Source organism: Triplophysa rosa, linkage group LG6 (assembly GCF_024868665.1).
Source record: "Triplophysa rosa linkage group LG6, Trosa_1v2, whole genome shotgun sequence".
NCBI lineage: Eukaryota > Metazoa > Chordata > Actinopteri > Cypriniformes > Nemacheilidae > Triplophysa > Triplophysa rosa.
Genome location: NC_079895.1, coordinates 8,707,694 through 8,722,820, shown reverse-complemented (window position 1 = coordinate 8,722,820; position 15,127 = coordinate 8,707,694). Strand labels below are relative to the sequence as shown.

The following is a 15,127-nucleotide window of genomic DNA, read 5'->3' as shown; positions in this document are numbered from 1 at the left end:
TAGCTGTATTGAATGTATATCTTTATACACAAGAATGTGTTTTTGAATTCTTACACGATGAAACAAGAACTATATTTTTTCAGTTTGGAATATAAAGCGAGAAATGAGAAACCGATAAAAAACAGATGTGCAATTATGAGTTTCCAATGAATGCATAATTACTATTTCACATCTCTGACATGGAAAACATCCAGCAAAGACTGAAGTTTTTCACAAAGTTTGTCTTTCTATAGCCAGAAAATGTTTTCCACACAAGTGATTTTAACATGACAGTGGGGGGGTGAACGTTGAAATTAAATTACCCCAAATATTGGCACAAGAGGACGAAAACTCTAACTGAAACATGGACTTCATCCAAGTGGGAACTAAAGGTTTGTGGTAGAAATATGTGATAATCAGAGCTTACCAACATTGTATAAAGCAGTTTCCATGATGTTAAATCTGAAAAAAATGTATGCAAGTCAAAAATCAATGAAATGACTTAATACAAGGGTTTTCATGAACAACGATGACTGTACAGAAAATAGCAAATACTTGCAACAACTATGATCAGATACTGTTATACGCTTGCACTGGCCGTGCTACAAATTTGGGGTCAAAAGTCCACATAATTACCTGGAAGTCTTGTGTGACCTCACAAATGTTCTCACCTTCTATCTCTCGACACCATAATTAACAACAAACAGCTTCAGCTCACACACTGCCGCTCACCACTCCAGAATCTGAATTGAAGTACATTAACACAATGCTAAATCAAAGTGGTCTGATCATAACAACAGGGTTGAATTACACGACAACCAGCAGTGTATTTTCGGAAGGTGTTCATGTTCAAACGGATATTGCACACATGCATAGAGTAAAAATAAAGCACTTCTCTGAATCCTTTCTATGAGAAAGAGAGGTAAAATAGGACAGAAGTTCACCTGGTATGTCATCCTGAGCAAAATGACCTTAGCAGAGATTTCCTCCACAAGCTTCTTCTGGATGCCCAGATACTTTTATTGGATCCGGGGGCGTCTGAAGTCTTTCAACACTATTCTTTCAGCTCTAATCGTATCGCCATTTGATGTGGGCACAGGTACTGTATTTAGGGAATTAACAGGCTTCATTTGTCAGTTTAGCTATGTCCTGATTTCAAACTATTTGTTTTAGTGTATACTACCATTTTATTGACAAATATGTGGTGTCTGTGTTGAGTATCTAAAAAGGACAGTGGGGGGAGCCCATTTGTACTATACTGCACCCATGACAGTATTTATTCATTCAGATGCATGTCTGTATTCCTTTTAAAACATTAATATGCTTTTATCGAACCAACAACAGACATGCTTTTCGAGCGAAGAACACAAAGCAAGTTTTCGAGTCCAGGATTTGATATCCTGCAATCCTTTACAAGTCTCATTTCGAACTTCAATGAGTTCTCATAAAGCTCTTCTGATAATTTGGTGTGATTTAGATTGTAAAAAAACATGCTGTCTTTCAAAAATGAGTTCCTCGGGGAACGCAAAATAGTTTCATAGTCCTAAATTTCAGCCTGTGTTGAAAAACTTTTCTTCCTCTTACTAAACAATACTTGCCAAAGACAACCTTACATTGATCACTGTACCAGGTCTAGACTCAAAACCGTCTAATATAACTGTTTTTGCATGAAAATAAGAAGAGAACACAGAATGATCCAGTAGGTGAAGAATTCAAGCCTCATTAAGATCTCTGTGTGTATTCAATTATTAGAGGTAATGCTCAGCTCAGTAAAGGTGTTTTTACATGTAAAAGTGGGGAGAATGTGACTGTTTACCCATGTGTACCTCATGACTGTGTCCTGACCTCCTAAAATTCTGGGAAAGACTTAATTCCATCCTGGTTCCATCTTTTTGTCTAACCAATGGCAAAAAGGCCAAGCATTATGTCTGCATTCATTTTTCATCTTTAAGTGCTGTCAAAGCATCATCGTCTCCATATTTAACCATCACATTAACACTTTCCTAATCTCAATCAAGTGGCAGTTGTTGTGATATATTCTATTAGTGATATATCTGTTCTGTCTATGCAAAATATGTAATGGGAATGGAACCTCTTAGGTTATCTATTCAGAATCCCAGAATGTCATGTTACTGCAGTCTTATCGCCAATCTGCCCAATAGCATGTGTACTACAAGTCACTTTGGCTTATAAATGTGTTTCAATAACCAGAGCAATACATCTCCATGGCTTTGACTGTTATACTAGTGTTCAGCCACGTCCAATGGACCTCTAAAAATTTCATTGGAGATCTTTTGCCCCCCGAGACTTTTATTACCTTTTCCTGAGCAGAAACTGTAAAAGACTCCAGAGATTGAATAAACATCAATTAAACAAGATCCAGGAAATAATAAAACCATAAACAGAGGTTTCTCAATCTATCCGGCAAGTAATGAAATAGTTGGCCCTTTCCCAAATGGCAGATTTGATGTGCACTTACGGTTTTGTGGACTTAAGATGAACGCTGAGTGTGTGCCGTGAAGTCCACGTGACCGTAAGATGTCCAGTTTGTCAACCTCATTTTGCTTTTATATCATCTACAATAAAAACAACCCTCTATGCTGGATTTTAAGAATTTAATCAGAGTGCCACGAATGTGGTGAGGCTGCAGACAGAAACGATATGAACCAAAATATTAATAGTAAAGTATTGCCAAATTCATCTCGTTTTGGAACGCATTGCCCATTCACTGGAGCCAGGTCCTGCGTCAGCCTTTGTCTCTCAGACAGAAGCTAATATTTTAGTAAGCGTGAAGGATAGAAATGAAGACTTGATAATGCTGGGGTGATGTAATGTGCTTCTTCTGTCTTGGCCAGGCATGGAGGCCTTGATCGCAAAGCTCTGATTACAGACACGCTCGACCTGTCTTTTTATATACAGCGTCAGACTTTGACAATTGCATAACACGCCAGATGAGAGCGAGAACAGCCAATCAACTCTATTCTACCTTTTCCTTTTTACTATAGGGGAAATGTGCTCTATATAAATTAGAGAGACTGAATAAACAGGTCTTTAAATAAGGTCTTTGGGGAATGTGCATTTGGACCATGAACGGCGTACAATTTTAACATTTTTAACAATTTTCTTTTCCCTGGCAGCCATCGTATTTCGTATTTCATTGACAACTTTATCCACACAATCACGGCGAATATGATTGTCTGTCTGTCTGTGAATGTCTATGAAATATGGTTTGATTTAGATTGTAACTGCGTAATCTTTAACAGCACCTCGCTGGTCTGGTCCAAATAGCTCTCATTCTAGCATGGTTTTAAGTAAAACTCAAAGGCAAGTTGAAAGGTACAAACGAAGGATGACAGATTATAATATTGTAACATGCAGAACATAAACAACAATGCGCATCGATGCAAATTTAATCTTTGTAATATACACAGTTGATCAAATTTCTTGATTTGGTTGTGGTGCCAGTGAGGATCCCACTGGGTTGTTTTCAAAGTTTGTGGTGCTACCAAACACATCCTCCAGCAAAAGCAAGTAGTTGATGGTTTTAACTGCAGGGCCTGCAGATTCCCCTCTCCAGTCGACATCAAACTAAAAACAACAGCACAACAGGGTTGGAGAAACAGCTCTCAGAGGTTCACGGAGCACAAAAGTTTAGCTGGGACTCTCATTTACTGTCTCTGCAAATTACAGTGCACAGAGAGATTTATCAGGCTGGACTTTTTAAGCACATGGTAAATGTCTTGTAGTTGCTATTTAAAAAAAAGGATGACAAATGTTCAACGTCTTTCAGTAAATCAGGTCCATAATCATCATTTTAAAAGGACTGCAACAGATGAGATTTTTATTGCTCATATGTAACATTCATAATTCTCACGCAGCTCATAGATTCATCTGGTTTTAATGAAAGAGATGAAGACTCGATACTCTGGAATACACCGACAGATAGTCATAAGGCTTAACGAAATATTTTCCCCAAACATAAAAATTCTCTCATAATTTGCTAATGATGTGTGTGACAGGGCAGAAAATGACATGCGTGTCTCAAGCCTAGTTGTCATATGCGTGTTTCATCACAAGACATGCAAGAACCAAAGATATTTGATATTACGGATTAAAATACGACATCATATTTTAATTTAGAGTGCTGATCTGTATGCTTACATATGTGGTTATGATCGCTAAATAGCCTCAAAATATGAATTGTTTTCCTTAACAAATGTATCGTTTCATATCAGAACACGTATATTAACCTGCTGGAGTCATTTAGATTGATGGAATGAAGTGCATTTTGGAGCTTCACCATGTTGACCCCCATATAAGAAAAATGACAGCATTTTATTATAAAAGTATTATTTTGTGGTTAATTGAAGGAAGCCATGCACCTAAAATGGCATAAGGGTGAGTAAATCCAAAAATATTTTTCTTCTACACTGAAAGTTATAATCATTATATACTGTCAGTGTCAACTACACCCAATTAAATATGAAAGACGGCAAAGGAAACGATATACTAACAAACTCCCCCTGCTGGTTGGTTGGGACCATGCAGAGCTGGAGCTTCTCTCATAGTGAGTCTCTGAGCAGCTGGTTCTGTTTAAGTTCCAAGGAGGCATGCTAAATTACTGCTCTGTAATAAAAGCTCCACTTCAGAGTAGTTGTTGAGTGGGTTTTTCCCAAGGCTGATTTACTTGAGATGAGGCTTGGAGGTGCTCAAAGCATGTGGGGCCCACAGGTTATACGGGGCCTGGACCCTGCCACAAACACTCTTAATGGGCAAATGAATGTGGCAAATGACAAAGGATGCTGTCTAAAAGAAGAAACAGTATTTGGTAACAGAATGTACGGATGTTAGCTGTCATCCCATTTGGACCACTGGTACTACTTTGACAATCTATAGTCAATCTACTATACATGCAGTATTTTAGCACAAAATCCTGCAAGTTATGTACAAACCACCAGCGGTCTAACCTGACCATGTGTCACTCTCATGTCATTCCCAACCTGTAGGACTTTCTTTCTTCTGTAGAACACAAAAAAGTATTCAGAGGAACGTTGGTAACCAAACAACATTGACCCCCATTGACTTCCATTGGACACAAAATCACGGAGACAATTCCTCAAAATATCTTCTTTTATGTTCGACAGAAGAAAGAATCATTAACATGTTTTGAATGACACAAGGCTGAATAAATGATGACAGATTATTTTTTATTTTGGGGTAAACTGTCCTTTTAAGGCTTATAAATTGCTTTTGCAATGAACACTATTATTGCCAAAAGAAAAGCAGCAGGTGGTAAAACAAACAACAACATCATTGAACACAATATTCATTGAAACAACCCCCTCTCTGTTTGTGTGACATTTGTTTGTCTAGGATGAAATCTTCTAGTTACTCACCTTCAAGGTGACATCTGGCAGCACAGCAGGGGCGGGGTTCTCTCTCCAGTTGAGACCTGATAGGAAGGCGTGGTAGTCAATCTTTTCAGACTCATCCTGAAACCTGTCAACAGACGAGAGAATGTAAAATACAGTGTTTTGTATGTTTGATTGATGGAAGTAAATACGTTGTTACTGTAAATGAGTTGAGACTTACTTCTTGAGAAGGGCTCTTAGAAAGTCATCGGAAAGGGGCAGGCGAAAAGATTTGCAGATGATCCGTGCCTCTTTAGAGGAGAGATGTCCTGATCTACAGCACCATTTGTGTGGAGAGAAAGGGGTTATATTTAGGAAGATACAAAGGAGGTAGAATGAGCAATTTAGTCATTCTTTAAAGTTCTTACGGAAACTACAATGAAACAAAAGACAGATATTCAATTTACAATATTTTGTTTACAAGATACACATATTTACATTTTGACCCATGCAACAAAAACACAATAGAATAAGATAATAGGTAAAAAAATATTATTGACAACAATCTTCTGTTCTTGAGTTCATCACAGACAGCTAAAGACATTCTGAACTCATTATTCACGGGACATTTAGAACATAATTAGAAAATATCTTTCAACATGTCCCCGTGAACAGGACATGCACATTGACCTGTCGGAAACCTTCTCCATTTATTTCCCTTGCCTGCAACATGCCACAGGTCTTCATCTGTTTCCAATGCTTCACTTGAACTTCTGGAACTAATCGCGCCCCCTCGATCTAAAGCAGATTGATGGTCTATCTACCTCACTGGAATTGTTTGTGATCAACATCAATGCGTGCATGACTCTCCGAATAGCCCTGGCGGTGTGTCTTTAAAGAACATTGGGGAATTGTAGACAGTAAAAAAGATGGACAAAGCGGCCCTGTTCACTTCCACTGTAGAAAGGTGAAGCCAAAATGTCCGAAATATGGCCACTGATATATTGTGCCAAAGACATCAGTCTGCGCATGAGCACGGTTTCGCCCATATTCCCCGATGACTCGATCGTAAACAAGAAATCATGTTACCACGCCCTTTTTTAAAGATATATTTTAGGGGCTTTTGTGCGTTTAATGGCTAGGACAGTGGAGAGCAGACAAGAACACATTGGATAGAGACAGGGGAGTGGGACCGGCAAAGGGCGCTCGAGACGGGAATCGATCTCTAGTCGGGCCGCAAGTGCACTGGCACTACATGTCGGTGCACTAACCACAAGGCCATTGGCACCAAATTTTTATAACATCTTATAACCAACTAAAACCAAACTTATTAGAAAAACGAACGCTTGAAGATACATCAGCGTGAGAAGAACTAACTAAAATGACAGATACCATCTTTGGCAAAAATATAATTGAAGTGCAATGGGATTTTTTTGTTTGGTGTGATTCCCGTTCGTTCACATAGAAATGGTGGGGTTTAGAACCTATACTGCAGCCAGCTACCAGGGGGCGATCGAATTGGTTTGGCTTTACTTTTCAGGACATGTGTGGCACGCCTGATATGAATACATTTTTATGCAAATGGTAACTTTGTAATGTGAACATTTGGCCATGTCGATATACTTTTACAGTATTCCTAAAAGTAAAAAGCACATTGAAACAGAAAGCTATTAAGACAAAACGAACACCCTGTCTACACTGCGAGCTGCGTGACGCAACACAACAAATGCCTGTTTTTAATGGGTTTGTTGTGTCGCTTTGCGCTGCATACAGTGTGGACAATTTTTTTATTATAATGGCTTCTATTGTCTTTTGTCATGTCTTGTCGTGTCCGGTGTAGACGGTGTTAGATCATTTCTGATTAAAGTTTAACTTAAAAGTTTAAAACTTAAATAATGCAGATTTAAGCTAGCATTTGCAAGTGCGCAATACGACAGGTAACCTTACGCAGTGGCCTTGAATCTGAAAGTGAGAGACTGCTCATCATATAGAGGAAATCTCAAAGCCCAACCTGTCTCGATCCTCATGCGTGAAAGCTTGCACCATATCTGAGAAGTTCTCAAAGTGTTTCTTCTTCAGCTGATCCTGAGCCACAGCGAGCATAAGACCCACGTCCATCTCCGGCTGCTCCCGCAGTGAATATGTGCGACCAAGAGTCATGATCTCATGCTCGGACAACTGACCGCCCATATCTGCCAGCAGAGTTCTGTAAATAAACAGAAATGAACTGAAACTTAGAGGACTTCAGTGTTTGTATTCACTGTCACTCTAAATAGTTTACAGGGATTGTTACTATTTTGACTTGTATATTATTCTGTAGTAAAACAATGATGTGTGTGTTAGGAGCCATTGTGTCCGGCAGGTCAACCACAAGTAATCTATTTCACATCCCACCCAGCAATGAACACAACAAGCCGCAGTAAATTTTGGGTTTTCATTTCTGCAGTTTCACACTGGCCAGCCCATCCACAGTAAAATTTCATTGGTCCAAAGTCGCAATGCTGTCATTTCCATTTCCACTTTTAGCGGCGACAACAAATTACTTTGCACCGGGCCACTGTCATTCCTTTTATATATGTATTTTGGCTAGCTTCTTACCTGAATGACTCATATGGAACGAAGCCAGTGTTGCCTGGATCACTCATCATGAAAAACTGTTTTACTTTCTTCTTCTGCTCCTCACTGGTGGACTTTATCTTGCTTATAATGGTGCCAACGTTGGACCTTGGGAACTAAGTAATTGAGAAATCAAGTGAAGGGCTTTTGTGGAGGATGAAGCCGAAAACTGCAGATGATTTTTGTTTTACCTCCTCTGCATGCTGCTCCATATAACTGAATGTAAATTCATCAGCATCAATCAATTGGAAGGGCTGACTGTTCAGATGCAGTTTAGCTCCGATGTACAAATCCTGAGCTGTGAAATAATGTGACATCTCGCTTTTAAAGAGCTCCTGTCCTGGTTTCTTTACTCGGCTTCTCTCCAAGAATTTACCCCCAATGATACCTTCAGAACAAAAGGAATTAAATGAACATACAGCACAATCTATACTTTGTTTATATGATTGAAACAAGGATTGCTTTAAACTAAACCGCATTACAATGAACTGAATTCAACCGAACAGTACTGCAGTACCTGAGTTTCTCTGTGGAGGTTCAAAAACTGCTATGGTGTCATCACTGAGGTAGAAGGAAATGATGAAAACACGGTCCTTGTCGATAGGGCTGTCTGTTAGCATTTTGCCCACAAATCTCAACACGTTGCTCACCAGGCCTTGCCTAACATAGAGTTGAAACAAAAGATAACCATCGTACAAAGGCTAAACCACTAGCATGAGTGTGGTGTGTGACTACATGTTTGTCCAACCAATGGAAGACAGGGGGAGTAGTGGGAAAATCGTTTTAAAAATATCTGTTTTTAAAGATTCTGGTGGCACGGGAAATACGAACTTCACCTTAAGTGTATGAAATTTAGCGGCATCGTGTGGTGAGGTTGCGAACTGCAACCAACGGCTCACTCCACCCTCCCCCTCCTTTTCAAAACGCTATGGCGGCTGTCACAGGGCTAAGATGTCGTCACGTTTTCGCTTCTTTATCGAAGGAGATTAAAGAGGTGATATGACAGGGTTAAAACGAATAGTATTGTTTGTTTTAGATGTAATGTAATGTGTATACACGATTTAAGGTTCAAAAACGCTGTATTTTCCACATACCGTGCATGTTTGTATCTCCTCTTTGCCCCGCCTCGCTGAAACGCGCAGATTTTTTACAAAGCTCATCGCTCTGAAAAGCGTGGTGTGCTATGATTGGCCAGTTAACCAGTGCATAGTGATTGGTCAAATACTGCAAGCGTGTGACGGAAATGTAACGCCTTTTACCATATTTGGAACATCAGGTTCCAGAGCAATTGTACTGACAGGTACGCCCACCTTACTTGCGTATACATTTTCGCGGTCTTAGTCAAATCATACCACGAACTGACCTAGATTTGTGGGGGTGTGGTTACACGAGGCGTTTCAGGCAGGTCTGGGTGAGCTTTCGTGAGCATCTTTTGTTCCGACACTTTAATTTTTGCAACTTTACGTGTCTAATACATGCACGGGCAACTTATAACACACCAAAGACACAGAAAAACACGTATTCGCGCCATATGACCCCTTTAAAACATTCTTGTAGAGCTTTGCTAGGTCAATACACAAAAGCTATTACTCCACCCAAAGTGCTGATATGATAGCACTTATTTCTTTAACTTTAACTTTAAACATCTAATACAAGCACACAAGGTCCAGCCATCCTGACACTCCATCTGATTTAGGTGCCTGCCCCGGCCAACAAACCAGCCCAGCTGAGCTATAACTCTTGACTCCTGTTTGCTCATCATGTCCTGAGACATCCCTATAGACTATTGCATGTAACACAAGTATTCAACTGCATATGCACCTGCAACATTTCCTTGCTATGCTAATGAACTCACTAACTGCAACCAGATCAGGACTGGTGTTGGTTTTTCTTGGTTTGTCCTCATTTAAAGAAAGTTAAAGAAACGTTCTTCCTATTACATGGAGATGTAGTTCTGTCCTTTCGAAAAAGCTGATTTTATTTCAATCTATTAAAGTTTTATTAAGATAAAGTTAAACAAACATGTTTCAGAGATTTTTCTTGTTTTTCCTCGAACTGTATTCCTGCCAACGTCTGACATCGTGTTTTCCCAAAGAAACCGAGGAGGAAGAAAATAATCTGCAGTGTGATATTGCTACTTTTGGAAGCAAAGCACAGTTAAGCTGTAATTACAATGTTTAATAATAAACCACCTTGCAAAAGGATCTTCTACACTGGAAGTATCACGTGGATGCCTTTGAGAGGCTGATTATTTATAAAGGGCAACCATATGTGAAGACTGTAAGTGCAATACAATAAAAAACTGACTTTTTAAATTCCTTTTGCAATATGCATCATACGTATCATCTGAGGCTGAGAATACTAGATACCTGTCTTTTTCCATCAGCTTCCTGAAGTCTTTCTGCGGCGGCTTGGGCAACAAACCCTGACAGGAGCACAGCGAGTCTTCCTCAGATCCAAATCCAGTGTAGGGCGGTACCTGTCTGGATGGTTTAGCAGGGGGCAGGGCCTTGTTTGAGACAGGCGTAAAGTCCTCTATGAAATCACCCAAGAAGAAAAGATCAAAAGAGAGATCATCCACCAGCTCCTACACCAGAGATTTAAGCAGACGCGAGTATGGAGAAAAGGAAGCGAGGCCAGACACTGTATAGTGTTTGATTCATCCACATAAATTCAATCTGTAACCCCTTGAACCCCAAAAAGCGAACAAGTGCTCCATCAGGAACTTGTGTCAACCTGGCTCCATTAGGCTCATGTGTAACTAATGTTGTGATCTCTTCAGTCGGCGTAACGCAGCACAAGCCGTGGACAGATGCACACGCACTCGTGTTGTGTTACTGTTGGCACGGAGCTCGTATGCTCCTCACGTCCAGGCTTTTAAAGATAAAGAAGCTGGCTGGCCATTGCTCATATCTGCTGTCTAAAACTGAGTAACCTTGAAGTGTCAATCAGTTCTGCTTTCAGTCTTCTGTATCAGTACACTAAACCAAGCAGCTATGACGGTTATTCACAGGCATGAAAAAAGAATTTGAAAACAATAAACAGCTTTTCAGACCACACTGAGAGAGAATACTAATGTAAACTGGCTTTCCGTTTTGTAAACTGGCTTTTCAGTTTTACTAGCTTTTGCACAGACTTTGTTTATACAGAGCAAAGTAAAAGAAGTTTATGTTTTAACCATGTCACAGATGTGGGAGTAATATCTAAACTCAATGCTGACATCATGTGGCCATTAACTCTTGGCAAAACTTGGAAATGATCACAGCCTGTGAGTATAATCAGATATATAAATGTATATATACAGTACCTGTATATATATAATCAACTATATATACACATTTATTATATGTTATGAAATATAATAAAAGTCCCAATAATGGCAATATCAACTTTAAAGGGATAGTTCACCCAAAAATTTAAATTCCGTCATCATTTACTCACCCTCATGTCATTTCAAACCTGTATGGCTTTCTTTCTTCTGCAGAACACCAAAGAATATATTTTGAAGAATGTTGCTAGCCAAACAGCGGTGGCAGCAATTGACTTCTATTGTATGGACACAAAACCATTCCATCGCTGTTCGGTCAACAACATTTTTCAAAATATCTTCTTTTGTGTTCTGCGGAAGTAAGAAACCCATACAGGTTTGACATGACAAGAGGGTGAGTAAATAATGACAGAATTTTCATTTTTGGGTGAACTATCACTTTAAGGGCAAAACTCTTTTAGAGAAACAACTCACCAATACCATATTTGGAGCGATAATACTCTTTAGTGAAGTTGTCACAGTCACATATCAGCACCCTACGACCCCACACGTTAATGATGCCACCGATAGTCAAATCACTGTCTTTGTAGAATTCCTCTTCTACAGCTCCAGTCTGTAAAATGGCAGTGGAGTTTTTTTATTACAACAATTAAAACATGTCTACTAAATTAAATAACAAGAATGGTTATATACAAAACCAAAATAAATATACAAGTGTAAATAAAAGGTCTTCGTCAGTAAATGACAAGTGAGATCTCTTTAATATCTCAAATGATACTCCTAGGCAGCAATCAGATTTCATTGAGACTGTCATATGAAAAATCAAACATCACTGATTTCAACATGAACTTTTTGCTACAATTTATTCCAAAATCAAATTATGTAAATTATGATAACCACATTTACATTATGGCTCAAGTCAACAACTGTCCCCTTTGTGTCTATTAAAGACAGAAAATTCTGTCATCACTTACTCACCCTCCTGTCATTTCACACCTGTGTGGCTTTCTTTCTTCCGCAGAACACAAAATAAGAAGATATTTTGAACCGAACAATGGTGGTACCCATTCACTTGCATCAGTTTTGTCTATACAGAATATGTATACCGTTGTTTGTTTACCAACATTCTTCAAAATATCTTCTTTTGTTTTGTGGAACAAAGAAATCATTTTTGGGTGAACTATCCCTTTAAATTCATTTAAAACATCTAAAAAATTAATTTGAAATTAAACTATTATTTTACTCTGTACTTACTTTAAGACTATCCAAAATATAGCGCCCTCCTTGTGCGACTGGTCCAAATACATTAAGGACTGTGCGGTCTGTTATTTCTCCAGGCTGATGTTTTGGAGTAGGAGCATGCTGTTCAGCGGAAACAATTGAGAAATAATTGCAATCTGTCTTAAAGGGCAGGATGCAACGGATGATATTTATAACAAGGACAAATCAAATTTGTAAATGGGATCAGAATTATTTTCTCACTAGGGGATTCCAATAAACCTTTAGGATGACATTTAACGAAAGGCAACACTCTTGCTGATAGCACAGCAAGAGAAAGTGGAGAAAAAAAATGAAGAAACCCTTCTTCTTTCATAATGAATTTAAAAAGCAAGCAGGGAGGAAACTGAAAATTGCTTTAGGGAAGTTCCTTCAGCCCTGTCAGTCTGGATAAAGGCTTGGCACAGAAAATGAAGAAATTTGTCTGAGCAAAAGAGGAGAGAGGAACTGATAACCACTTAAGCATGTCTAAAGGTGGAACAAGCTGCATTGCACAGTGAAGACTCATTTCTATTTTACTTTTTGAAAGACCATTCATTGAGAACATCACTTATTTTGATATTTAATATTTAGCTCTTTTAATTGCTAAATCAGAAATCTTATAACATTTTCTTTAAATGTAAAAAAAGAAAGAAAAAAAATGCAAGTGGTGTAAAAAAATCTTACATTTTCTGAAAAACAAGTATTAAGGATGGTTTTTCCTACTAACCTTAGGTAGCCTACCCCTGTGCAAAAATTTAGGAACAGCATCCCGACCGGAGTTTGGATAGTGAACTTCGTAAATTTCTATGGTGTCATCTGCCAGGAAATAATGCAAGATCAATTCTCGTGGTTCTCCAAACATGCTCTCAGTATCATCCCAATAGCAACTGAAGCGCAAGACTTTGGAGTCAAGTTCCAAAAATTGCTTCAGAGTATCTATTCGTTCATATGGCCGCAATGGATTCATGTTCTCCTCCATCTGTGAGATTCAAAGAAACATTAAATGAACATTGAGACAGCATTTTTTAATACTGTTTTTGCATTTTAGACACTTGCTCACCTGTTGTCGATGGGTGGTATAGGGATCAGCTGGCGTTGAAACACTGGGCTTTAGGCGCACACCCATTTTCCTCAAGAAGAAGTGTGTAAAGGAGTCACAGTCTGTAATCATAAAGGTCCTGGAATAGAGCGCTATTTCCTGATTGATTTTAAAATGATGCACATTGTAGAAGCAGTCATGTTTAGGAGGTGGGAGAGGAATTCGGTGGCGGCGTATCAGGGTCCCTGCATAGGAGGTAAAAGGGATTATTTTAAACAGGATTGTTAATAGCTTGTTAAATAGTCAGGATTCTACATCTTTGAGGGTTTACCCTGGGGGATCCCACTGTTTTTGAGCTCTTGCTCCACCACTTGTATGGTGTCATCCTCCAGGTAGAAGTAAATCTTACACTTTCGTACTCTATATTTTTCTTCCCTACTTTGAGGAACAGTTTCTTGGAAATACGCATCGAAGCACAGGACCTTCATGTAAGAACATAATTATTAGTTATAAGAATATTTTTAGATAGCATTTGGTACAAAACTGAGTATCCTTTTATGATGACATACCTGTTTGTCAAAGGCTACCCATGCTGGGGCATCACTACCCTCCCCCTTAGGAAAAAGGGAATACTTGGGTCTTGCCCTCTGCCCCAGAAGCAGTTCCCCTCCAATGCCAGGCTTTTCTGCCCCAATCATCAAGGGTACTCCGTTTGAATAATCAAAATGTTGAGACTTGTGAAATTTGTCTCTTCCAAGCTTTAAAGTTAAAATTAAATACATTTTTCAATTCAGCATTATTTAACAGAATAATTGTAATTTTTAAAACAAAACCAAAAATGTCATTTTGACACTACTTACATTTCTATTGGTTGAATTTCCAGGCAGCATCGACAACGCCATGGTTAGTTGCAGGCGATAATGTAATTTCCTCAACTCTGGACTTCAGACCGGACAACTGGTTGTCAAGGCAGCAATGTGTTTGCAAATATGATTGCTAAGCAACGAAACGCGGATCACGTGATAGCTACGTGAAGTGTTTTGTTTCTGTACGTTGATTTTAAAATACGTTAATCATTTACATTTATATCAGCAACAAGGCCAATCATAAACATAACGTTATCCGGTCCTCCCTATGATTGATAACGACTATGAAATGTAAATTAAGACAACCAGGAATAAATCAGACAGTCATAATTTAAACATAAACGGTATCTCATTGATCGATTTAAATTACATATAAACGCTGTCTTATTATCGATTTGATGTCCTTGTCAATGCTGCTAATCAGTCAAGTAGCTTTGACACCTGCGTCATTGCTAGCTTGATCGATTTCTAATAAAAAAAAAAAACATACAGCAGATAAAAACTGCACCACTACTCTGTGAACTCTGTTCTATTATTAGACATACTGTAAAGTGACTTAAGAATATTAACCATAGTTTAACCATCGTAGTAAAACTATATTAATACAAATTATAATCAACGCATCAAAAACATGGTTTACTACAATAAAACCATGAATAATTTTCCTAAGGGGTTGAAATTAGGCTATACAAACCCACCCTTACAAGCCTTTTACGCTTCTCATGGATGACTAAGGAATCTGCAATCT

The 15,127-nt window shown here is 38.7% G+C and overlaps 1 protein-coding gene across 2 annotated transcripts; it reads right to left on the bottom strand.

The window, feature by feature from the left end:
* Window positions 1–2,453: 2,453 nt before the first annotated feature.
* efhc2 (EF-hand domain (C-terminal) containing 2) lies at window positions 2,454–15,119 on the bottom strand. 2 transcript variants are annotated; one of them, XM_057336900.1, is made up of 15 exons: window positions 14,374–15,119; window positions 14,083–14,271; window positions 13,845–13,995; window positions 13,535–13,758; window positions 13,202–13,453; window positions 12,469–12,576; window positions 11,689–11,827; window positions 10,316–10,481; window positions 8,464–8,606; window positions 8,138–8,334; window positions 7,929–8,062; window positions 7,342–7,536; window positions 5,572–5,664; window positions 5,376–5,478; window positions 2,454–3,567 (listed from the first exon to the last, which is right to left on the bottom strand). In XM_057336900.1, exons 1-15 carry the CDS (start codon window positions 14,413–14,415, stop codon window positions 3,415–3,417), a joined length of 2,289 nt encoding a protein of 762 aa, XP_057192883.1. In that variant the 5' UTR covers window positions 14,416–15,119; the 3' UTR covers window positions 2,454–3,414. The 2 variants fall into 2 exon arrangements, with proteins under 2 accessions (XP_057192883.1, XP_057192884.1); XM_057336901.1 differs by having other exon boundaries at window positions 11,695–11,827.
* Window positions 15,120–15,127: the final 8 nt, after the last annotated feature.

Excerpts from the sequence above, each read along its gene's own strand:
- efhc2 (XM_057336900.1), bottom strand. The coding sequence starts at position 14,415 with ATGGCGTTGTCGATGCTGCCTGGAAATTCAACCAATAGAAAT. Across the intron at positions 13,996-14,082 it reads GGGTAGCCTTTGACAAACAG|GTCCTGTGCTTCGATGCGTA; the intron begins GTATGTCATCAT and ends TCTTACATGAAG. Across the intron at positions 10,482-11,688 it reads TCGCTCCAAATATGGTATTG|AGGACTTTACGCCTGTCTCA; the intron begins GTGAGTTGTTTC and ends GTGATTTCATAG.